Below are 26,372 nucleotides of genomic sequence, written 5' to 3'. Positions count from 1 at the left end.
CCCTCCTCTGTAGCATCCAGTATTTATAAAACACTTCCTTGTCAAGAAGAGCTCTAACCAGAATCATTGTTCTGTTGGAAAACAATTGCGAGGATTCCTACACCTTCAGTTACACTAACTTCCTAATGGGATTCCAAGTAATAAAGTCAAATATTTTCTTTCTGTGTCAGCCTGCTACAAAGAGCAGTAAACACTAGCTCTGAGGTAGCACAGTGATCCAGCAATGAGGGTCCGTGGAATTTACCCTTTGAACCCATGTAACTATCACTTTTCTTGCTAATTCCCTAGCTAAAGCACTGAGTTAGAATTTAAGCATCTTTTCTCCCAGAATCATTGGTCACCTGGTAATAGGCAGGGAGTGTGTTAGTACTGTAGATCAACAGGAACATTTGTCTGACAAAGCGTGGCCACTAAGGAAACAAACACCCAAACAAGAACTAGAGCCAGCAAAACATGAATCTCAACATATCTTTGGTATCTCTTTAGAAATCTGTGTTTTCTCCTGTTCCCTTGAAGCTTAGGTGGGAAAATGGGTACTATCTCATAGTGCTTATGTCACTCTTTCCTAATACATGACAAATCTGTAATGTTTTTTATATCCGTGATGTACTTCTCATCTTCCAGAACACACAATATAAGAATGTTTTCCTTACGATGTGAGGGAGAGTGATCGACATTTCTACCTGTGCTCCCTCCTCTGCTCACCTGACTCTAATTACTACCTTGAATCTCAGCGAGGAAAAGTTGGCAAAAGGAGAAAACTCAAGACAAACAATGGCAGGCACCAGAGTGGTGCAGGATACACTGGTAAGGCAGTCCCGATATTATGCACTTTTCTTAGCATCTCTTTCTTCTTGTTGTTGATCAGGTAAAGTGGCGGGGGGGGAGGCGAAGGACAACATGTGTGTTAAGCATGTATGCCATACTGAAGTGTTTTTTTTTTGTTGTTTTTTTTTTAAGTTTTCAAATTTTCTACCTGGCTTTTAAGAGCAGGAGTTATTTCACAACGATTTTCCAGCAGGCTTTTCTGAGGTAGATAAAACCTGGACAATAGGTACTCTGAAGAATGCAAAGGGGAGCGAAAGCCAGTGTGGATAGGATTCGTTTGAAAGAAATTTCAGTAGTGAAAGCTGAGCCTATCACATACAATACCACAGAAAAGAAGGAAAAGGCTCAAGGCTATCCACCATGTAGACAGGATTTTTAGAATTTAATAGGTGGGAAATAGACTAGGAAAGAACAGAACTGTGGGAACAGTGACAGGGCAGGAGAAGGGCCTTGGAGAGCACCCTACTAAGGAAGAGCAGGTCAGTACGTGGACTAGGCAAAAAGTGGGCATCCTCGGGCACGTGGTGATCACGAAGGAACATATACATGGCAGGATCACAAGAGTCTAAAGCCTACAGGCTTGAAGGTTTAAACTGCCTTGTGTTGTTGCTTTTTGGATACAAAAGAAATATTGCCTCTTTCCTCAGGCTTCTTATTTGTACACAGGTATTGCAGCTATATGAAGCCATGTCAGGAAAAGCCAAATCCCAGCTAAATAATTAGTGAAATGGATTTTGAACTCCTTTTTCTGCCCCTTCGAGTTACAGATGAACAGGCTGGCCTGCCTGAGACCCGGCGAGGTGAACGGTCCCAGCTGGGGCCTTTCTTTCTGGAGAATCACTGCTGTCATCACAAGCAGATGCTCTGCTTTTAAATGAACGTGCCACTGTAGGCCAAATGTTAGTAGTTAAACATCATCCCCACAGAAACGCACAAAGCTATAGTGAAGTTCTCAAACACAGCTGGTGGTGAAGCAAACACTCATGAAAGAAAGAACTTCGCTATTGGCTCCAAGGCGTCCATCACAACTTGCGATACGCTTAGACTGGGATTGTTTTATGTGAGAGAGAATAAAATAATAACTATTGACCTGGGTTTCTCTCCCCAATCTAAGAATGACATTGGTTAGAACACCCATTGGAAACCAGAGGGAAGTCACACGTAATGTTCTCGCGGGTTGATGTAGACTCTCTCAGGGTCCTCGTTCTGATGACGTTGGCCAGAGCTTCGGTCTTGGTAGCACATCTGATTGTAAAGGGGGTACATCTGCTGACGCCCAGCTACCCCCACTGGATTCTCATCTTCATAGTCAAATCTCCTGCTATGTCCTCCATTCTAAAAATTCAAACATTGCTTACATTAGTGGAACAGCTGTTTGTATTTTTCTAGCACTGTGGTAAAAACAGGCAAGGATAGAATTCATTACCCTCCGTGTCCCTGATTGCTTATCTCACAAACCACTGAATGGCAAGGTAAAGTTCAACAGATTATCATTTTGCAGGTATTTGTTGCTTTCAATACCTGAATAAGATTGGTGGCAGCTCCTAAATAAATGGTGACTAATGAATGGGGACTGTAGTCAGTTTCGGGTTTTGAAATTTGGACTTAGGATCGGTTAAGGTAAACTGGAGAAGAACAAGGCTTGACTTCAAGAGTCCCTCGGCATGGCTCAAGCTCGAAATGAGTGCATGGGATATACAGAGAATTAAATCAAACGACCCAAAACAAAACAAAGTCCAACCCCAAAAGAAACCTCAGGATTCAGCAGTGGGGAGTTAGGGAAGAGACATAGCGAAATGAACTGGTATTGGACCTTATGCCCAACACAACTGAGAATAAGAAGCACTATCAAAATTACCCTCTTGTCTTGACCTTTCTTCCTTGCGTGACCTTGGGTCACAGCTGACAACATAAAATGAACCCCACATGCTGCTCTGATGACTCTGGTACTGATCCCTCTACCTGGTTATTGGTTTCATAAAACTTGATTGCTTCTAAGAGGGATAAGCAAACTCATGAACTTTACAAAATCACACTACAGATACATAGAGAGCAGAGGTGAATAAAATGAAATTTCATAGACATCAGATGATATTTTAATAAGCACGGTGGCCACTGGCTCCACCTGGGCACACCCCGACAATAGGACAGCATTACTCACAGAGTGCTGCAGACAGCCAGCTTCTCTTTCTTTGAACTGAGTCTGCAAAGGCAAATGTTCAGTCTGGAGGAAGAAGAGAGAAAAAGGCATGCCCTTTAAAGCACCAAGCACATGGTAAAACACATCAACCAAGACCACTAAGACTCCTTTTTGAAAGAGCAAATCATGTCTTGTGAAATGTCTGCCAACTAAGCAAAACGTTCCAGATGAGGACAGGAAAAGTACATTTCTTGACAGGCTCTCCCTCTCTCTCTCTCTCTTCCCCTCCCTCCTTCGTTCCCTCCCTCTCCTGGCTCCAGATTTCTTCTGGAAGAAAAAAAAAACACCATATATGGAATCTCTCCTGCAGAAACTCTCAGGCAAACTTGTTTACATCTTACTTCAAGGAGAACTGGCACAGAAGGCTTTCTCTCATCTTTGCTCGGTGGAGAAGTCTGCTATTTTTGAATCAGCTAAAATTGGTTTGGGGTGCTAATGAAAGGTTATTTTTTGTCCTTATCTATATATGTCTTTTATGGTCACCCTTTTCTTCCTGCAGCTACTCCCTGGCCTCAGGCCCCACCCAGAGCATAAACAGGTTTCATCATTTTCAAACCCTAAGAAAGATCCTTCTCAGCTGCCCTTGCCTTATACAAACTCACCTTTAGCCTTCAGCCCCTTTGTCAAACATCACCTCTTCAGGGAACCCTAGTGCTTACTAAACCCTCAGGCAGCGATGGCCACTCTCCTTTCTGTGCTCTCATAGCATGTCCTATCATAGTTATCTGTGTATTCGCTCGTCTCCTTCACTAGATTGAGAGTGCTGGTTGAGTATTTTAAAAACATCTCATTTCATCTTCACTATAATTCTATAAAACGGATATCTTTATTTTACAGATGACTAAAACTGAGGCTTAGAGGGGTTAAGTAAGTTGTCTGCAGCCACACGGCTGGGAAGTAACGGACTGGGATACAAAATGGTCTGCTGCCTAATCCTATACTCTCCTATGGCCTGCTTCCAGCTCAGTGCCCGGAAAGTAGATGTTCAATAAATACAACAGAAGAATGTCTGAAAGTCCAGCATGTAGGCGTATCTATCAACATGATCTCCATTTTACTGCCCTTCTTATTCTATCTGTTTGGTCTGGAAGGTCTGTCCTGTCGTCTCTGGTAATTGAAATACTACCCATCCATCTTGGCCTGACTAAAGTCTGCCCCGCGCCCCCCGGACAAGGCTTTCCACATTGCCCACCAGTTACTTTCTTTATTCTCAGTTTCCCTATTGTTCTTGTTCATATCTCCATTAGAGCACACATCATGTTTCATCTGTTTAACAGTTCCTGATGTCCGTATCTTTCAAGCCCAGGAAACACAGCCTTTCTTGGCCATCCTCCTCCATCCCCACACCCTACCCTGTGGTTCTAGAAATACTAAGAGGTCAACAGTTAACCAATGAAATTACTGAAATCTAAACTACCAATTCTTGATATCCCACGTCAGGATTATCCAAGTTATACATGATGTGACAAATTTGTTCCCCCTGTTGTGTTCTGCAGGAGTCTAATGTGCTTTCCACATGACCAGTTGATGTTGACCGTACATAAAAGTCCAAGTAGGGCCAGCTTCATGGACGAATGACCTAGCGCTCACAAGGGTCCCACTTTGGAGTTTAATGTAACTCTGTGGTTGCCATTTTAGATTTCTTAATTTCCTTGTGAATATGTTTTGTAAGTGGTCTAACGGGACAATGGACCATGCTTCAGGGACTTGTAGCCTCAGCTTAAGGGAGTCCTGCCTCCTGCAGCTTGTGTTTTGTTTTGTTCTAGACCCTCCCACCCCATATCCTCCTGCCCAATACCTTCCCCTCCTTGTCCCCCCCCCCCCCGTCCAGTGACCGCTGCTGTCCTTTGTCCCTGCAGGGGCCTGGGGTCAGGACTGTATGCCCCTCTGCTTCATGTCATACCTGGCAGGTGGCTGGAGGACACATCTCATGAGGCCAATCCCCTCACTTATCCCTGATCTAGGTACCTAGTCTTACCATCTGGACATTTTTAATTTTAAAACTAGGGGCCCTGCATTTTCTTTTTCTTTTTTCTTTTTTTTTTTTAATTTATTTTTTTTAAATTAAATTTATTGGGGTGACAATTGTTAGTAAATTTACATAGATTTCAGGTGTACAATTCTGTATTACATCGTCTATAAATCCCATTGTGTGTTCACCACCCAGAGTCAGTTCTCCTTCCATCACCATATATTTGATCAAGGGCCCTGCATTTTCACTTTGCACTAAGCATCACAAATTATGTACCTGGTTCTGGCTCAAGGAAAATAGGCTTAGAAAAAAAACAACCTAAAATTAAAATTAGTATTTTCTTTTGTTTATTTGCTGATTTAGATTATCCCTGTTGCTGTTCACCTTCCATTAATAGGTCACTGAGAAATCACTCTACATCACAGCTGTATCTAATTTGACAAGAGGCAGGGTTATTAGACGCTCCTCTGTAGAAAAACCAAGAGGCTCTCTCGTGCTGGAGGCACTGTGTGTAAAGCAGAAGTACAGGCAATACTGAAAGAGAGCAAGAGTTCAAGAGAAGACTTGATTGGAATATACGTTGTTCTATTGTTATGCTATAAAATTCCTAATGGTAAACGTAACGTGACCAGAAAATAAATTGTCATTCACACTTTCCCTGAACACTCTAAGATCTGTGTTTGGCCATTACCAACGAAACACATTAACCACCTTTAGGTCCTTAGAAGCCAGTATTCATAGAGGACACACTCATGAGTAACAATATAACCTGTATTAATTTAATAGTACTGGGGAATTAGAGGCAGGAAAATCTGTCTATTTTGTTTCAATACAAAGAGATTTCAAAAAGCCATGACTTTATGAGTAATAACAGCATTGCTACCTTTTTCTCATGGTAGGAGATACACAACTAGCTGGAAGTAGTAACTTTGACGAGAAAAGACAAGAAGAAAGAGTTCCTAGACCTGAATAGGAAAAAATGGTATCTGGGCACCACGAACAATCTTCACATGGACAATAAGCAAACGCCTAAGTTCCTCTTCTCTATCCAATATTGTAGACCTTCATTCATACATTACTACACCTCCATGAGCCCGTGGATTTTGACTTTTGTAATACAATATTTAATCAAATTGTTTCTATAGACAGGAGCCCCACACCTCCCAGGGATGCACACCACCCTCCCTGCTTAGGAATCAAGGGCTATGGAAAGGCATGTTGTGTTTGTCTCTACATTGTGTGGCCATCCAATTTCTCACAAGTAAGGAACTTCATTTAATGTAATGGTGGGTGGGTCCATATAGTCTTTTTCTGCTAGTCCACAAACTATTTGAAATACTGCATGTTCTGATTTTTTAAAGAAGTTAATGACCAGAGTGTATAGCCAAATGGCATGCATAATATCTCACATGTATTTGGTGCTTAATACATAGGCAATGAATTAATCTATAATACTTTAACTGCATTGCATATATTATTCCACTATTCTTGCTTTTTTTTTTCCTAGAAAGCCTTGGGTTACTCTGAATCTCTAATACATATTTTGGTTTCCCTACTTACATGTATATACTATCTGGCAGCAATTTCTATTGCGCTACAACCCGTATTCATTTTCCTGATTTACTAACGTCATATAGACTTACATTCCTGATTTCCAAGGTGCTAACAACACTAGTTTTTCAAGTTTTAGTATATGTTATCTTAATAAATATTTCACCTTCTCTGGCTCAAAAATAAGCCAAAACCTTCACTCTTTACTATGTACTATATTTTAACCTGTTTCCAGATAGATAGTATTTTAAAATTCCATAATGAGAGCTTGCAGAGTTTTTAAGACTTATCTTCAGTAATGACAGAACCAAAATTTCAAGTTGCTATTGTCAGGAGGTCTACAATAATTGTGGATACTCTTCTCTGGTAGTGTCCACTTGGACCCATTATAACTACTACCAACTCTGAGTTCTTTTTTTGGTCTTCTATCTTGTTTCATGATTTCATCTTGAGAGAAATGAAAGATAATACCTATAAAACTTCAACGTCTTAAATTCTAAAAGGTCCTTAACTTACCTCTCAAAACCTCAGCTTGAAAAGATACCTAAAACTCGTTACCTGCTGAAGGGCCATCCATCTTACCTCCATTTCAATGAGTGAAGATATACTCAGTGCCCTACAACCTCACACCTAGGTGTAACTGGTCTCTCCTCCACTGCTGCCTTTCCAATTCAAGCATTTGCTAAGCTTCCCTGTCACATCCTTGAGTAACTTTCCACTGTCACATCAGACATAACCAAATATTTTAACATGCCAACACTATTTTTTATGGAGACAGAGAATCTCAGAGTATAGGTGATATGAAGAATGTATGAATAATAAGTATATTACTTAATTACTTTGATTCTGCATGAAATCTAAGGGGTGGAGAAAATTACTATACATTGCCCTCATGCCTGTCAAGAAACGCTGAATCCTAGATAATACAACATTTCTATGAATCTTTCCTTTTTAGTTTGCTTCTATTTGTGCTTTTATTATTCTCTCAATTCCACTGGTAAGCAGGGGAACCCTGTTTCATTTTCCCCCACTGCATCAGAACTTCAGATTCATATCTAGGATTCATGTTGAAATTACATTCCAGTGAACTCTAAATAGGTTAAGTTTCTGGAATTGCTGGGTCACAGGACACCCAGTAATTTTCTCTGAGCTGAGTACTTGTTTCACGACCTGCACTGTTTTCCTGGTTTATTTTCTACAAGATGCAATAAATCTGTTGGCATTCTCTCTCTTCTGATCGTGTCTCCATAAAGCTTTTAAAAAGGGTTTCATCCTATTGACATTACCTTGCCCTAATGTTTCTTCCTTATACTGACAAGTGATACATTTTTGCTTCTGCTTCTAGTCATGATGGAGAACTAATACCAGACTAGCCCTCCTGCCATATATTACTAGAAAACTGGACAAAATATATGAAACAACAGTTTTCAGACACTGACGACTGTGCGGTACAGCACTGGGATCTCAGAGAATGGGACACACACATGCGCACACACACACAAGCATGCACACTCCTGCATGCACGCAGTAATCTTCTGACAACCTTGACTTTTCTGCTGATTCGGGAAGAGGAAAATCCAATAAGAACACAGGGTCTTGCTGACCTGTGGAGATAAAGAGTTCAGCGTTCAGGCAAGCTGGGGTGGCTGTGATCTGTGGGACCGTTCAGGCAAGCTGGGGTGGCTGTGATCTGTGGGACCGTTCAGGCAAGCTGGGGTGGCTGTGATCTGTGGGACGGGTACCGAAGTGAAGAAGAATCTCACAGAGCATGTGAGACATTAAGCAGAGACCCCAGGGTCATACCTTAGGAGTAAGGATAGTGTAGCTCTAGAGGACTATTCTAGAACCACAATAACAAACCTTAAAAACCAGCTTCCAAAAGATCAAGTTGATCTTAAAGTAAATTCACTGACTTTCAGAAAATAACTCAATTCTTATTAAGGAATGATAGCAAAAGTCAAATAATTGCCAGCATAACACAATGTCCAGAGTCGAATTGATATGTATTGAACATGAAAAAAAAGTAAATACAAACAAACCCAGAAATGACAAATATGATGGGATTAGTAAACAAGAACTTTAGAACATCCATTATACTAAATATGTTTAATAATAAAAAGGATAATATGCCCATGATATGAGACTTGAAAACTATGAAAAAGAACCAAAGATAACTTCTAGAACAGAAAAAATATAATATCTGAGATGAAAAAGTCACCTGCATGGCCCTAATAGACACTAAAAAAGATCAGTGCACTTACGAGTAAAGACAGAAAATATTCATACAGAAAAAAAGGGGAAAAGGCTGAAAAAAAAACACCATAGTAATCTTTGGGATAATATCAAGAAATCTACCATTTTTATAATTAGAATCACAGAAGGAAAGGAAAAAACATTTGAAGAGTTGTTAAAATTTTCCAAATTTGATGAAAAATATAAACCTATAATTCTAAGAAGCTCAATAAACTCTAGGAGGGTAAACATACAACTATGCCAATATATTTCAAAATCAAAGTCCTGAAAACTAATGATAAAGAAAATCCAAGATGTAGCCAAAGAGAAAAATAATATACAGTATATACAGAGAAGTAAAGAACTATCACTGGCTTCTTACCAGAAAAAACAAACAAAAAACCCCACCATCAATAACAACAAAAACACAAAGCTAGAAAATAAAACTACAACTTTAAAGTGATGAGTGAAAAAACAAAGTCAAACTAGAATTTCATATTCCACAAAAATAGTCAAAAATGAAAGTAAAATAAAGAAATTTTCAGACAAACAAAAGCTAAGAGAAGTTGTTGTCAGCAAACTTGTACCATAAATAATGCTACAGGAAAGTTCCACAGGTTGATAAAAACTGATTTCAAACAAAACTTCATGAATTTTAAAATTTTTATAGAGATATATTACAGTTCAAAACAAAAATAATAAGAATGCATTGACAGGCTTATAACATGAATAAATAAAATATATAAGAATAATAAGGGAGGGAGGAAGTTGAAGTATGTTAAGTTCTTATATGATACATAAAGTTCTTATATGATACATGATACATATATAGTAAGGTAGATAGTAATAAGTTAAAAATGCACATGCTAAACTACCTAGAGATCATTAAAAAAGTAAAACAAAAAGGTACAGTTAATAATTCAATAGAAGAAATAAAAAAATACTAAAAGTACTCAGTTAATTTAAAAGAAGGCAGGAAATGAGGGTAAAAGGAACAAAGAACTGATGGGACAAACAGAAAACAAATAAGATGGTGAACTTAAGTCCAACTATAGCAATAAGAATATTAAATAAGAACAGATTAATATAGCAACCAAAGAGGGGTATTTTCAGACTGGGACAAAAAACCAATACTCAACTAGATGTTATCTATGTGAAATACATTACAAATATAAAGATATAGATAAGTTAAAATTAAGACGATGTAAAAACATATACCATGAAAACATGGATAATAAAAAAAAGTTTAAAGACCCGGTGCAGGTATATTAGTAACAAAGTGATTTCAGGAAAAGGGAAATTACTGGAACTAAAGAATAATCTTTATAATGAAAAAAAAAATCAACTTATCAAGATGACATAGCGATCTTAAATGTGTAGGTACCCATCAAGAGAGATACAAAACATAAATAAGAGACAGACCGGAAAGGAGAAATAGACACATTCACAAATATGGTTGGAATTAACACTACTCTTTCAGTAATTGATAGAAATGTCTTCATTATGTATAAAGAAGACTTGAAAAATGCTATCAACCAACATGACCTAATTGACATTTCTAGAATACTATATTCAACAACAGAATATACATTTGTTTGTACGCACATGGAATATTCAATAAGATAGACCATATGTTGGATAATAAAAGAAGTCCCAATATATTTCAAAGGATTGAAATCCTACTGATGCATTTTCTAATTATAACAGAATTAGTGAGAAATCGATAACAAAAACATATTTGCAAAACTGCAAAATGTTTGGAAATTAAACAATGTATTTTAAATAACTCAATAGCCAAAGAAATAACAAGAGAAGCTAGAAAATATTTTGAACTGAATGATAATAAAATCATAACATATCAAATTTTGTGGTATTTCAAACAAAGAAGTGCTTAAAGAAACATTTATAGCTTTAAATGATTGTATTACAAGAGAAGAAAGATTTCAAATTAATGATCTAAGCTTTTTTAAAAATGTGAAAAAAAAAGCAAATTAAATCCAAAAATAGTAGAAAGAAATAGAGTAAAAAGTCAACAAATAAATGGACATTGAACAAACTTAATGGAACCAAAAGTTGGTTCTTTGAGAAGATTAATAAAATTAGAAAAGCCCTAATGAGAAAAAAAAAGAAAATGCAAACCAATATCAAAATAAAAATGATGACATTACTACTACTCTCAGATAAATTAAAAGGACAAAAAAGATGTGTTATGAAAAATTTGAGGCCAATAAATTTTGATAACCTAGATGAAATGGACAAATATCTTGAAATGCACAATTGAAATCCTTTCCACAGAGAAACTCCAGGTCCAGGTGGAATTACCAGTAAATTCTATTAACTATTTAAAGGACTAATATTACCCTTAAATTCTTTCTGCAAACGAGATAAAAGAGAACACTTCGGAACTTGTTTTAAGAGATTAGCATCACCCTGATATCAAAACCAGACAAAGATATTACAAAAACAGAAATTAAAGATTTTTATTCATAATATTCCAAAACCTTAAACCAAAATATCCCTCAACAGTTGAATGAATAAACAAATTAGGGTATATTCATAAAACGGGATACTACTCAGCAATGAAAGGAAATTTATTCATGCAACATGAATCTCAAACATTATGCTGAGCAAAAGAAATTGGACACAAAAGAGCACACTATGATCCCTTTTATGTGATTTTTTTTTAAAAAAAGGCATAACTAATATATTGCGATAGAAATCACATTAGTGATTGCCTGTGGCAGAAAGTATGTGGTGGAGTGGCAGTGGTAGAGGGTGTAACAAGGAATTTTACAGGTTATAGAAAGGTTCTAGATTTGGGGTAGTGGTTAGGTTAATGTGTGTATTTGCAAAGCCTTCAAATGTATACTTAAAATAGGGCATATGTTATGTAAATTGTATCTCTGTAAAGTTGAGTTTTTAAAAAACTGTATCTTTCCATTTTATCATAGTTATTCAATTGTGGAGGACCATGCACGTGGAGGTGAATGAGTAATCACTGACAGTCCAGAATCTGGCATGATACAAGTACATAGTAAAATTCTCAATAAATAGTTTGTAATAGATTGTTTTTGATATAGGAGTTTCTGAGCTATAGTATCCAATTGCTTATTTGTGTTCTAGAGACTAAGTTCCTAATCTACAGAGATGACTTCACCACACTAAAGGAGTAACACATACAGAAATGGCTACCATACATAATTCACATTGGATGGATTCCTCAAGGCAGAAAGGATATTACATTCCTGTCTACTAAGAACCTCTGAATGAATTTATAAAACATTATTCAAACTATGAACCAAAGGTCAATTTTCCCTTTCACTGTTTTAATAGTCATGAGAACATCTGACCGTGTTGCATGAACAAAAACTATACAGACTGTGTTCTAAGCAAGCCAGGTTTATAACATGAATTAGGCACTTGTTTAATGAGATACATAATTGTTACTGTTCTCCACGATAATTACTTGTACGGGTAAGCCATTCACATGAATGTCCCTTATTATTATAGTAGATCCTTAGCATTCACAGATTTAACATTGCTGGTTTTAACCATTCATGAGTGAGTTTAGAAAGGTTATGACAGACAGTGATTTGTAATTTTGTTGAGACAAATCTGAATCAAGACCCAGGAGGTTTCTGTAATGGGGTAATTATTTAGCTCATTAATGAGTTTAGCAACTGCTCAATACCCATCTTTCAAGGTGTCTTTATTATTCTTAACTCTGGGTTAAAAAAAAAAAAAAGGTATTTTGGAATGTAGGATTTCTCAAAAGCCTGTGAAGTATACTGTATGAATGTCAAAGGGGGTGCAGTCTTAATCAATCTTTTTGTTTTAAATTTAGAAGTTTTTTTAAATTAATTTTTAGTTAATTCTTAGTTCTCTAGTATCTACAATCATGATAAATGCAGATTGCTACTACACATTTTATACAGGTTAAATGTATAAAGTCTGTCTGATCTTATTCCCCAAGACTTGAGATTTATTTGCTTACAAGTCCTCCTTCTCAATGTCTGGAAAGTAAGGTTCCCTTATATCTTCTGTGCATGCATTCTATCCTATAAATCCTTTCCTGTTGACCCCCTACAAGGTTGACAGGGAGGTTCCCCCAAAACTTTATATGGTGCTATCACGGAGTAGACATTCAATAAACACTTGGTGATGTACTTACTCTCCATGCACAGGATCTGTTCTGACTCTCAATCAGTGGTCCCCACAGAGGTCGTGGATGCTAGAGCATGTTGGGAAACCTGTACTAGTTGGACTAGAAACCTTGGGGTCTGAATCCCTAACTTAAGAACCACATTCTTCTCCTACTCCCTGCCCCTTAAGGTAGGCATTGTACAAAACGCATTACATGTGCTCATATTCTTATACTATCTCATTGAGGTAATTTTATTACTGTTCCTATAATAAAAATGAGGAAACTAAGGATTAGAGAGATGAAGCAATGTTCCCAAATTCATAAGAGCTAAGATTCAAATTCATATTTACGTAATTCCAAAGTCTGTATCTTACACCATCACACAAGACTGCCTACACCTTGAGTATATCCTGTCTGTTCTTAGCTTGACTGAAGAAAGGGACTGAAAAGCAGGGAGACAATGAGCTTTTGAAAGGAGAATAGGGCCTAAAACCGAGAGGAAAGACTGGTGATGTTCAGTACTTGCCAGCTTTGCCCCTGCTCTGGGTTATTTTCACCTGAACTGGTCAAATAGAAACTATGGCCTCAGCTACTTCATCTCCTGCTTGGGCTCCAGCCTGAACTAAAGGAAAACAAATGCGGTCAAATGCTCTGACCGCATTTGTTTTCCTTTAGTCAAGCAATCCCTCTCCTGGGTATCTACCCCCAAAAGCTGAAAACATTTATTCATAAAGATATATGTACCCCAATGTTCACTGCAGCATTATTCATGGTGGCCTAGACATGGAAACAACCAAAGTGTCCTTCAAGAGATGATTAGATAAAGAAGATGTGGGATATATACTCATACACAATGGTACACTACTTGGTCATAAGATGAAATGCTGCCATTTGTGACAACATGGATGGATCTTGAGATTATCATGCTAAGTGAAATAAGTCAGACAGAAACCTTGAGAACCATATGACTTCTCTCATATGTGGGATATAAAACTGAAAGCAAAAAAATGAACAAGACAAACAAACAATCATAGACACGGACAACAGTTTAGTGGTTACCAGAGGGTTGGGGGGAGGGGATGGTAAAAGAAGTTAAAGGGGGTCAAATATATGGTGATGGAAGGAGAACTGACTCTGGGTGGTGACCACACAATGTGATATATAGATGATACGTTATAGAATTGTACACTTGAAATCTATGTAATTTTACTAATAAATGTCACCCCAATAAATTTAATAAAAATTTAAAAAATATAAACGAAAACAAATGCAAGGCTTTCTTTGAGCAGTCTGAAACTCTCAGACTTTTGGAGTTTTTTCTGTTGTTCGTTTGTTTTGTGTGTGTGTGTGTGTGTGTGTGTGTGTGTGTGTGTGTGTGTTTATCTGCCCCAGCCTATGGTCATTTGCTATAATACTTTGAAAAATTAGTTTAGCGAACATTTTCCACTCTTGTTTTATTGTTTGTTTATACTATGCAGATATAATTAGTACTTTAAAATGCAATGTCCAGTACCCAAATTTATAATATTAAAGATTGAAATGAGGCAAAAGATTGAAAAGAAGTAAGGACCACAGAATGTCCTCATGGCAAGTTCCAAATGTAGGCGTAAGTCACAAGATTTATTTACAAGACAGAAGAATATTGGACATTTTATCCTACAATATAGCACTGAATTTTTCTTAAGTCACTACAGAATTATAACAGCCTAGTTGTTGTTTAAAATGTTATCTTATCCGAAAGGAAGTCAGTGTTGCTTCTTATCACTGGTAAATAAATTTCATTACTTCTACTGAGTATACATTCTAGATTTTAATTTTTCAAAGTGAAATTTGATGTGATACATTTTAATGAAATTTCTTATCTTGGTTTTGGTCTCACTTCATCCTTACATTAAAATATACAAGAAAGTGATACTTCACTTAAATTGTAATATGTATGCAAAGCAAAATATCTAATTAAAGCAGACAGATGATAAAGGTGATGGAAAATAATTTGTAGGCAAACTAGACACTCACATACAATGCTAGGATGTCCCCAATTATAAATCCTACCCATTTCCCTGGCGCAATTCAAATGATTATGCATTCATACGTGCTATTTTCCATGACTAATAAATACTTGTACATTGTAACACCAGACTGCTATGGTGTCCTTGTCAGAATGGTCATCTTTGCTCTTCAACCCCTAGCACGAATGCTGGACCAGATTACGCACTCATACCACTTTATCTCCAAAACTGCCCACAAGGTAAACCTTCAATTCAGAGCTGTTAATGTAATTTCACCCACACACCCAAATGCCCTCATAGAAGATGTTAATTGCCTTTTCTGTATCAGGCAGAGTATTGCACCCCACGCCACTAAGCACAGAGATATTATCCATCACGCTGAAATATAATACCTTGTGAAAAGTTGTCTTTTCAGAGTAAACATCATCCCATTTCTGGCTTACATATCGTAATGGTCAAAATTTCACATGCTAAAATAAAAACTCTAATTCCTCTCTAGAAATCATTAATGCAGGCCTTCCCAAATCTCATATTTAATCCAGCTTCTAATTTCCTTTAACTCGTGGCACTGAAAAGATACTCTGGTAAAAATTTCTGTGTGGTTAATAATTTATGTTATGCTTGGCAAAAAGGATTTAAAAAAAAAAAAACTACAAAGAGCCTCCTCAAATCTTCAGTACTGAAACTATTTTAGATTGTGAAACAAAAAGCAATATATTAAATGCGGAACACCATTACCCTTGTATTCCTGCCTATTGAGAGGTTACATAATACAGAAATCATTTCCCATAAATAATCTACTTTCTCTATTGAGGGTGTAACTGCTTAATGGTTACTATCTCATAAACCGGATAAGAATCTCTTGAACATGTTTAATTCATAATTACATGTATTTTTCTTTGGGGTCTTAAATTTAATTAAATGGTATTTTTCACCATTTTCCTGAAAGGAAAAAAGAAAATATAGGTAACATACACTATTTCTCCTCCTGAAGGAAGAAAATCTAATAACAGTAAAGAAGGGGGGACAGAAAGAGAAATAACGTGCTATGGAAAGCTAGTATTAACCTTCAGAGACACCCATTTTATAAATATTAAACCTAAAGTAGGCAATTTTATTTGAATTAGAGAAGTAACTGTAATTGCAGTATGGCATTTCCCTGCACACAAGCACTAAAGTCTTAAGTGACCTGCACAAAAGCACCTTGAGCTGGAATCCAAGCGCATGTGTTTAGCACAACTGGACGTGTCAAGGATTAGAAGGAAGCTATCACAACCTGTGGTTTCAGGAGGAAAGTGAAGCAGGGGATGCAAGAGGAGGGGACTCCTCGCATGGAGATATGTTGCTTAGCTAATAAAATGAGTCCAGATCTTTTCTATGTCCTCCACTTACCCTACAGTGTCAGTATTGAATGTTTACATAGTAATATTTTCTTACTGGATGCTACTCTTCTATGAGGCAAGAAACATGGCTTGCTAAAAGTAAACAACAGCTAAGATAACATTTTATCTTTGTGCACACATAATTTAAATGGCCAAACAGAACTTGGCTATTTTGTACCTGCCCCGAAAACAGGCTAACAACTACAAGTAACAGGTTATCTATTTAGTTTGGGATTCGTAAATGTCACTGCAAGATGACATTCCTTCACTTGATAGTGCAAGGCGTCACTCTATTATGGCACGAGCATTTCCACTGTTTGAAACAAAGAACTAAATGTGGACTTGGGGAGAAACAGTAGAGAGAGTAAATCAAATTTAAAAATACCAACTCAAAAAGTATTTACATTAATTAAATATTAACAGTATTTAAGGTCATAAGTGATCTACTCCCTGCTCAAGATGGAACAGCCCAAGGCCGTAGGTGACCCTGGCTGGAACTGATCAGACCCAAGGAGCCATCAGAAGGTGTCACTGAAGCAGCAGCAGTCTTTTCTTTCCTCAGTCCCATGGAGTTAGTTAGTTCTGACGTAGTGTTTATGAGAAGTGGCACCATGCCTGGGATATCTGGCTTGAGATCTGATGGGAATTTTTTCTGCTGTCTATGAGAACTGAGCTCTACAGAGGTGAACTGAAGTCTTCTCTAAATGGACTGGAAAGCAACAGTCCCTACTCTGAAATAAGCTCATCATTAGTTAATACTCTACCAAAGCAGTATGAAAGAACTCATGGACTGGAAAGCAACAGTCTCTACTCTGAAATAAGCTCATCATTAGTTAATACTCTACCAAAGCAGTATGAAAGAACTCATGGACTCCGATCTCCAGGAGTTTACAATTTTGTGTCATGTGGCTTATCTTACATTTAAACAACAAAGCAAGGCAGTTTGAACACAATCTCCTTAAACGTGGGGAGCTTGTCTTATGCTTTTCCTTTTTTTTTCTGTCATACTACCCAGCACACTATAGATATATAACCATCTCCTGGACTAAGCTGATTATATGCCCAAATCACTACAGATCCACAATTTCTTACCTGAAACTTTTAGGAAGAGACGTATCTTGAAATTCAGAATTTTCAGATGTTTAGAAGGGTGATGGGTACTTATTCCATATATTTATAAAACATCCCCAGCAGGGTCTGGTACAGAACCCCACAATCAAGCATATAAATATTTAATATAAATATAAATATTTCTGCAGTGGAAAATATGAGTATCCACCTACATTAAGAAAGTAATGGCTATATGTAACTTCATGAGAGTCAACAATTCAGGTCAGATTTTGGTGCAAAATGAGGAAAATCTTTAGATGCTTAGAGATTTTTGGAAATGTAAGTAACAGAGTGTGGATCTCTAATACATATCATTGGAATGACAAGAGTTAAGAGGCTAGAGCAATCAAGATATGGCCTGAAGAGGTAAAGATTACACAGTATTAGTGAGCACCCACACGTTATTGGTGCGGTGGTAGCACTCGTGGGACCAAATGGAGCGTACTGAGTTAGGTATGGTGGGGTGAGCTCACAGAGCACCAGGCAGAGAGTCCCAAGTCTCAAGAGCAACACGATGAAAGCAGGCCTGGCAGACACTAATGTGACTGGATGATGAGGATGAGGATGAGGATGATATGATAAGTGTGGCTAGGTCCTCAGAGGGCAAGATACCCAGCGTTTTACTACCAATAGTTGGGAACAGAAAAGGGGAAATAAGAGAAGGCAGAAAACACCAATAGACGAAAATCAAGTGTGAGCATTCTGCAAGCATATACAAAAAGTGAGAATACGAGGAAAAAAGAAATACATGCAGGCCACATGCTTCATTAGAAGTTTATGGGACAGAGGTATACTTGTCTGTGAAAAGAATGAGTGTGGATAACAGCAGAGATTATTACTATAGATCGATTGAGTTGAATCGTGAGAACAATCACATTCCATCCAGGAAAACAGAACATAGATTTTTTCAAAAGCACAATGAAAGGAGAAAGAAATACCAACTCAATTGTAGGAGGGAGTTTATTATATTATAGGGCAAGCGAATCTTGAAGAGCTGACAAAGACTGTAAAACCCCCGGCCTAGTGAGTGAGCAGCTCATGTTACAGACACTGAACCAATTGTGAGGTTGGGAGGAGTACAAGAGACAGGGCTGCTATTCATTGAAAAAACTGGGTCAGACATTTGCGCCCCAATAAATGATGAAGAAGAATCCGAGTTGAACCAAGGAATTCTGATTGAAAGCATCATGCATGATTATAGATGAAAGATCAAGGAGGAAGAAAAGTTGCCCAAGGCCTGAAAATGACAAGATGCAACAAAATGGGAGGGGTTAAATGTTATCACATGGAGGAAAATACTGCTGCTCCCGTGAAGATGGGGAGCAGCTGGAGGTTCAGAAATAAACCTTCCTGTTCAGAGATGAAGCATGTTGTACTAAAGAAGAGTGGCATACACTTGGAAGACGTGTCATGCTTTCCTAACAGACCAGAATGGGTAACACATCAAAGAGAATGAGCACCATCTGTGTGTTAAAGGAAAAGGCATAATGTTTGCTTTTGATCGTAATCTGTTTGTTGTTGTTTTTTAATGTTGCATTTCTATGTAATGAAGAAGAGGGGAAAAACATAGCCAATGTAAGCGGATTCAAAAGCTGCACAAATTGTCTATCATTTTTCCTCCAAAGAAACTGAGAGTGCTTTGCTAGAATCTCACTTTTAGTTTACAAGCAATATCGATAGAAGAGATAAAAGTTCTTGGAAAGACTTGTGCAGGATTTCCCAGTAAGTCTAGGTGCTCTACTGTGTTTGCAGAACATATGAGGCCTCCAACAAATGTGCGTGGTACGTGGCAGACCCAAGAAACAGGCCACCCGGAAAAGTATCCTCCTGACAACTATTTGTGGCTGGAGGATTCTCTAACAGCCACCATTAAGGATGAAAGTTTTATTGCTTAACATGTCCAATAACTGAATGTAAAGACCCACTTTAATTTTTTCCTGCTAAAATCAATTTTGAATACTATACCATCTTATATTTAGTATGATTTCGGGAAATATAAATTTTTAAAAACAAATATATAAGGAAGCTAGGGAATACAAATTTCTTTTCTGTGACACAGAACCCTGGTTAACTTTAGATCCTTTAAATGTGTAGAAGTGAGTTGGAAAGGATCTTACTTTTATTTCCAGCTTTTCTCATCTAGAATTACAACATTCCAAGCTCATGTTCATGTATGAATATGTATTTTAACTTAGCACCGTTTAGACTTCTGCATCAAAGTGACCAGGGCCCGAGGGATACCTGATGTGTAGGTGTGCATGTGCGCTCATGCATGAGTGCATGTGTAGCTGGGGTGGAGAATGGTGGCGCGAGGCGCTAGGATAAGGGAGAAAGAGAACAAAGGAAGCAGCTGCCACACACACAAGGGGAACAGATCACCACTAAGATTATAGGGTTTAAAATCTACTCATAGAACTCATGGAGAAAAGTCATAAAATATGACAAATATCCAGAAGGAGGAGGAGGTATAACAGTACAAAGCTCTCTATTCGTTTTATAATACCATTTTAGTTATATGTGTTCAGTTCAAAACGAAAAGAGAAGGCTCCAAATATTTACAGGGCTAATGCCAACAAAATGCCTGAATGTTTCCCTATTTTGTGAAATGTTGGGGAAAAAAATCCTACCTCAAGTACTTGGCTACAAATCTGTGCAACAGACCTTTAACAGGGCAAGCTGGATGACAAAGTGAGTTGTTCTGAGAAAATACATGCACTTCACATTGTAGTTGAACTTTTTTTTAACTTACCAGGAGATGACATACATACATATATTTCAACTGTTTTTAATTTTAGAGTTTTTTTTGAGGTTCCACCCATATGTGCAGAGGGGTCATGTGACATCTCCTTATAAATAGCTTTCAAATGGCAATACACACTGGTACGGAGTCCTGTTCTACCCAGATGCAAAGGTACCTGATGTGTTGGGAAAGGGTGATGTATTAAATCGCAGCCACTGAACATCTTCTGGGTACGATCCCAGAGGCTGTGGGATAACAGCTACTTAAGTCTAAGACTGTTCTTAATAACTGATGGATCCAAAGCAACAGATTTGTTTAGCCCTTTCCATGCGAGGAATTGTAAAACGTTAGTGCAAGAGGACCTCAGGAAATATTTGGAAACAAATGCCCTTCTTTCACATATGAGGGAACAGAGTTCCAGGGAGGTAAAGAGATTTCTCTGAGGATTCACTCATGACAGAGCTGGGACACAGATACACACACAGATACAAATCCAGATACACATTTTTTGACACCCAAGCCAGAGATCTTTCCCAGTATTTGCAATACAGTGTGGACTTTCGAGCTAGCCTGCCTGGGTTCTAACCTTGGCTCTTGTAGCTGGGCGACACTGGTAATGTTACTTAATACTCTGAGCTTCAGTTTGCTCATCTGGAAGCTAAGGATAATGCTAGCATGTACCTCACAAGGTTATAAGGACTGCATGTGTTAATACAAAACACTTAAGAAAATGCTTTGCATTTAACACATGCCAAATAAATGTAAGCTCTAATTAGTGTTACAAATATTCTCTCAGTCAGTAGGCAACAAGACATAGAAGAGCCCAAACCTAGAAGCCCTTTATAGAAATGACCTTGGAGAAATCAATCCCTCAAAGCCTTAGTTTCCTCATCTATAGAATAAGGAATACAGGAATTCCTACTTGAGAAGGTGACTGTAAGGATTAAATGAGATAGTTCATGTGAAATATCTACAACAGTGTCTGGCACATAAGTAATGCTCAATAAATAATAGGTAGTATTCACAATACAATAATTCAATGAACGCTTTTAACGTCCTTTCATAAACCTATTTCCCACCTACTCACTCCTACCTCCTTCTACCTTTCAAAACCTTTATCCATCCCTATGCCCAATAAAGAAGAGTAGGGAATTTGTTATTTAACATTAAATAAAGGAAGGAAGAAAAAAGTTTTTAAGAAAGAGGGTTTCATTTACTATATAAATAGCCAAACTTATCCAATCAGTGGATAAGAGCTGACTCTTTGGAGAGAGGAAAAAGTGGATGCATGAGAACACTTTCAACTTACCAGCATAGCTTTTAGGGCCTTATCGTAGGATAGCAGCAATTTTGTTAAATGCAGAATTAGTTAATAAAGGAACTAAAAGACATGATTTTCTCTCATGCACTGTTGGTAGCAGTGTATATTGGTATAAAGTATAAATGTTTTTGCAACAGCCATCAAAATGAAAACCCATATACCCATTAATTTTCACTTTTTAGGAATTCATCTAATAGATATGCTTCCATGTGTATCAAAATTTGTTTGCACAAACTAATCACTGCCGCTAAATGTAAAGCTGATTTCCCAATTCTTATTTCAAGATTTTAGATAACTTTCCAGTATCTAGTCATATGTACCTATTGTTGAAGATTTCAATGGAGAAGTGATATCTTCATATTAGACCCTAGAAATTAAGTAAATGGAATCATCATAAACAACTTTAAAATATGCTCTGCTAACCATGATTATAATCTACTAACTTTCTGTGACAGTGCATTTTACTTAGCCTAGAGCACAATTTGCTAGAGGAAAAAAATGCTTATTAACAATATCATGCTTGATGCCAAATTTTGATTTAAAAACATGAAGCATTTTGGGGAGTGATATCACTAAGATGGCAGAGTAGGAGAGCCCAATCTCTGTCCCCTCACAAAGATCAACAATTAGATAGCTATCCACAAACAAAAACAGCTCTGGAAGAGCTCAGGAGTCCTGAGAAACTTCAGCGGAACAGTGGAATAAAAATAACTGAGAATAACTACATGAAAGGGGAAGGAAGAACAGCTTCATTTTGCCTGCATCATCCCATCCTCCAGGCCAGCACTGCTCAACCAGAGGAACTTTCCAGCTAGTAAGAGTTCCCCTTGCTGGAAAGGGAGGGTGGGGAAAACAACCAGCTTCCTCAGCCTTTTGGGACACCACAGGAAGACTCCACTTTGGTTTCAACCCACCCAGAGAACAGCAAAGCTGAGTTATATAGAGACAGCTAGAAACAAGAAAAAAGAACAGGGGTGACCAATATCAGCCATGCACTGGGAGCAACCATAGTTCCCCAGTGACCAGCTCTGCAGACGACCCCAGTAACTTTCATCACTGAAGAAAACAACAGCCAAACAGCTGCATGGGACCACTGCAGATTTTATCAGTTTTCACTCTAAGGTATTTGTGTTTACAGACCACAAGCCACCTGAGTCCTTCCCCATTCCCTCCCCTCCCTAATCCCATTGCAGCCCAGGATCCTCTTCACTAGCAACTATCCCAGACTCTCACCATAACGCATGTACTGGGAGCTAGTCCCTAAAGCTGTGCATTTGCTTACCACTGATTTATACCCATCACTGGCCTGTGGCAAGACCCGGCAGTTACAAAGTACACACTGACAGTCAAGGCCCCCACAGCTGCTTGTGGGCCCATATTCACTCTGTATCTCTAGTCACTGGCCTATATTACCGGGCTTACTTATAGGATTTATGGGACACCATTAAGAAAAACAATCTATCCATTCCTGAGGTCTCACTGGAGAGAAAGGGGCAGAGAAAGAGGCAGAACACTTATTTAAAGAAATAATGGCTAAGAACTTCCCAAACCTGGGGAGATTTGGACATCCCAGTTCATGAAGATAATAAGTCACCCCATAATTTCAATTCAAAACAATTTCCTCCAAGTCACATTATAATAAAACTATCTCAAATAAAAGACAAAGAAAGAATTTTAAAATCAGCAAAGGAGGAAGAATTTCTCTTAAACAAGGGAACCCCTATAATGATATAAGTGGATTTCTCAGCAGAGATTTAGCAGGCCAAGAGAAAGTAGGATGATATATTCAAAGTGCTAAAAGAAAACACAAAGTGCCAATCAAGAATATTTTACCCAGAAAAACTGTCCAGCAGAAGTGAAGGCAAGACAGACTTCCCCCAAACAAACAAAAGCTCAGGGAGCTCATCACCTCTAGACCTGCATTACAAGAAACGCTAAAAGGAGTTCTTCATGTTGAAATGAAGGATGCTAATTAGTAACATGAAAATATATAAAAATATAAAACAATGGTAAAAGTAAGTGTATAGTAAGATTCAGACTACTCTACTACTGTAATATGGTGGTGTGCTAACTTCTTTACACCAGTATAAAAGTTAAAGAATAAAAGAATTAAAAAGTAGCTTAGCTAAAATAATTTTTTTCATATATATATATATATATATATATATATATATATATATATATATGAAAAAAATACATACATACATATCTGGGTGCCTAAAAAATGTATACACACTTTAATAGAGGTTATCTATGTTCAAGCAGTAGTTTGCTATAATCAGAAGCATCTGGATGCTGATGGTAACCACTTTGAGCACCTCCTGTAATTGCAGAAGTCAAATGTGACTTGTATTCATCTTTTGTTATAGGTATATATTGAGTATTACAATTTTAATGCAGTTTTCCTTTCTTACAATGTGTATACATTTTTTGGCACCTTCTGTATATATTATATATAAATAATATGTATATTACATATTATATGTGTGTGTGTATATATATATATATATATATATATATATATATGCTTCTTATCAAATAACAAGAGCTATTAAGAGGTATAATAGCTACCATAATTTTGAAGTGGTGGTGAGTGAAAATTATATTTTAAGACATCTACAACAACTCTAATGTGATTTTTAAAATGAACAATTTTATAGGTTATAAAGTCACAGGTACTGCCAATTCCACTGTGGTTTGTTGCCTACATTCATAATTGAAGGAAATGTTGAATTTCAATTAGAGGTTATTAAAAAACATATATATTTTTTCAAATTTTTTCTCCTCTTCATAAAATAGGACTTTCTGAATTCTAATCACTAAGCAGCTGAGCATCAGTAGATCCTAGGATAAAAATTCCTTGCCGCAGGTTTCTTATAAACAAGAGAAATTTATTTCTCTCAGTTCTGGAGACTAGGAAGTCTAAGATCAAGGTGGCAGCAGACTTGGTGTCTGGTTCACAGAGGGCTGCCTACTCTGTGTCTTTACATGGAGGAAGCTAAGACAATTTCTTAATGAGTATACAATAATACTGTTATATGAAAAAGATAAAATCATAAGGGCCAAGTGTGCCCACTCTCACCACTCCTATTCAATAGTGTCAGAGTTATTAGGCAAGAAAATAAATAAAAGGTCTCCAAATTAGAAAGGAAAAAGTAAAATTCTCTCTATTTGCTGATGACATGATCTTGTACACATGTACTAAGTCAAGATCTTGGATTTATAATTTGAGTAGCTGGTAGTAGCTCTAACTTTTTGGCTAGATGACTGAAATCCAGTCCCAATGGTAGACTGCACTAAATGAAGGTCAAATTCTGGAATTTCCTTGGGATACTCTAAAAGAAAGTATCCAAGAGCTTAAGGAGACCAAATATTACGGTGAAATTATCATGTAAGACCTGTTTAGCTACTTCTTAACTATGTGCTCCAAGAGATTCCTGAAGACCTTCTCTTGACCAATTCTGTGTGAACTGCATTTGTGACGGGAGCTCTGACATCCCTGAAGAACTCTGTGGTGTCTACTCTCTGTAAGTCAAGAATGACAGTGCGTATTGCTGCCAATAAACTGGCTCCCTGAATCAAATGGAGAAAATGGCATCCTAAGATGGCAGAGACCAAGTGGCAGCACTTAACCACTAGAAAAAGGTGGGTGTGGTGCAAGACTGAAAATCCTTGGACACTAATTTTTGTTTGAAACTGTAATTACCTCATAACACATCCGACTGTGTTAGAAAAGCTTTAGAATACATACATAGTTTACATTTCTCCCCACTTCACTTTTACTCCACATCCTCACAGCTATTTTCAATTTCAAGATTACCAGAGATGCATTACCAGATACTTCTGTTCTCAACAATTGTTCCTCCCTACACCCCAGGGTGTAATATTTTTCTCCTATTAAAATCATTATTTTTGTAAATTAGAAACTATGTGCCCATTACTTGAAAAATCTGCACAGTGAAAAGTATATAAAGTTTTAAAAAATCATGTTAAAAAAAGGGTTGATGTGGAACATGGAGAAAACAGCAGGAGATTATCTTCAAATATGCATTCATGAATGTTACAATAACTGATTTTGATAATCCAGCTACATCTTGACAGCTCCTCTTACTGGTTTTAAGTCATATCACTTTGGTTACCTATCTCTCACACCAGCTCAGGGCATTAAAACATCAAAATTTCTGAACTGCGGTTACATTAGTTAAACAAAAAGTTTGCAGTAGGTTGGAATTTTGATCTAAAATAAAGGTTTAATAGAAACATAATTAAGTTAAGAAAATCAAAATAGCTGTGAAAAAGATGTGTGGATTGACAGGACAATCATTTGTAGCTGGCTGTTACGCGTGCCCACAGAAGTGGAAGCCGGCCATTTTAACAGAGTACAGGTAATCCCCATATAACATGGTTGTTAGGTTCCTAAAAAATGCTGCGTTATATGAATCCATGTTATATGAAACAAAGAACTAGTACAAAAAGGGGGTTAATTTCCAAAAATTAAAAAAACACATACTATTATATTTTTATGATTAATAGAAATATTTTTATTAAAGCAATTTCACCAAAAGTATAACATATTAATATGTATTAAATAATGTTTTCTTGTCATCACTACTAAGCTTTTACTATGTTCCATGTTGTTCCGGTATTTCCCTTATTTCGGATGAGATATTTTTTGCTCTTAAAAGCTCTTATTATGCTTCATGTTGTTCGGGGATTTCTCTAATTCTCAAACTGTGTTAGAGTGAAACTGTGTTCTAGGATGCCGCGTTGTATGAGGGTTTACCCCAATTCTCAAACTGTGTTAGAGTGGAACCGTGTTATAAAAGTGCCATGTTACATGGGGGTTACCTGTACAGGTTTTACACAAGAGGAGGTTACAGTCT

The 26,372-nt window shown here is 37.2% G+C and overlaps 1 protein-coding gene across 1 annotated transcript in view; it reads right to left on the bottom strand.

Moving 5' to 3' along the window:
• Positions 1-862: 862 nt before the first annotated feature.
• Positions 863-26,372, bottom strand: part of NECTIN3 (nectin cell adhesion molecule 3) — a 116,266-nt gene continuing 90,756 nt past the window's right edge. Inside the window, exons 8-9 of the mRNA XM_081076673.1 lie at positions 2,990-3,052; positions 863-2,163 (exon numbers count right to left, since the gene is read on the bottom strand). Coding sequence (XP_080932799.1) covers positions 1,984-2,163; positions 2,990-3,052 — 243 coding nt within the window. The 3' untranslated portion in view covers positions 863-1,983. The remainder of the gene's footprint in view (positions 2,164-2,989; positions 3,053-26,372) is intronic.

The sequence above is a fragment of the Rhinolophus hipposideros genome (assembly GCF_964194185.1).
Source record: "Rhinolophus hipposideros genome assembly, chromosome: 2".
NCBI lineage: Eukaryota > Metazoa > Chordata > Mammalia > Chiroptera > Rhinolophidae > Rhinolophus > Rhinolophus hipposideros.
This window is presented reverse-complemented; position numbering and strand designations above follow the sequence as displayed.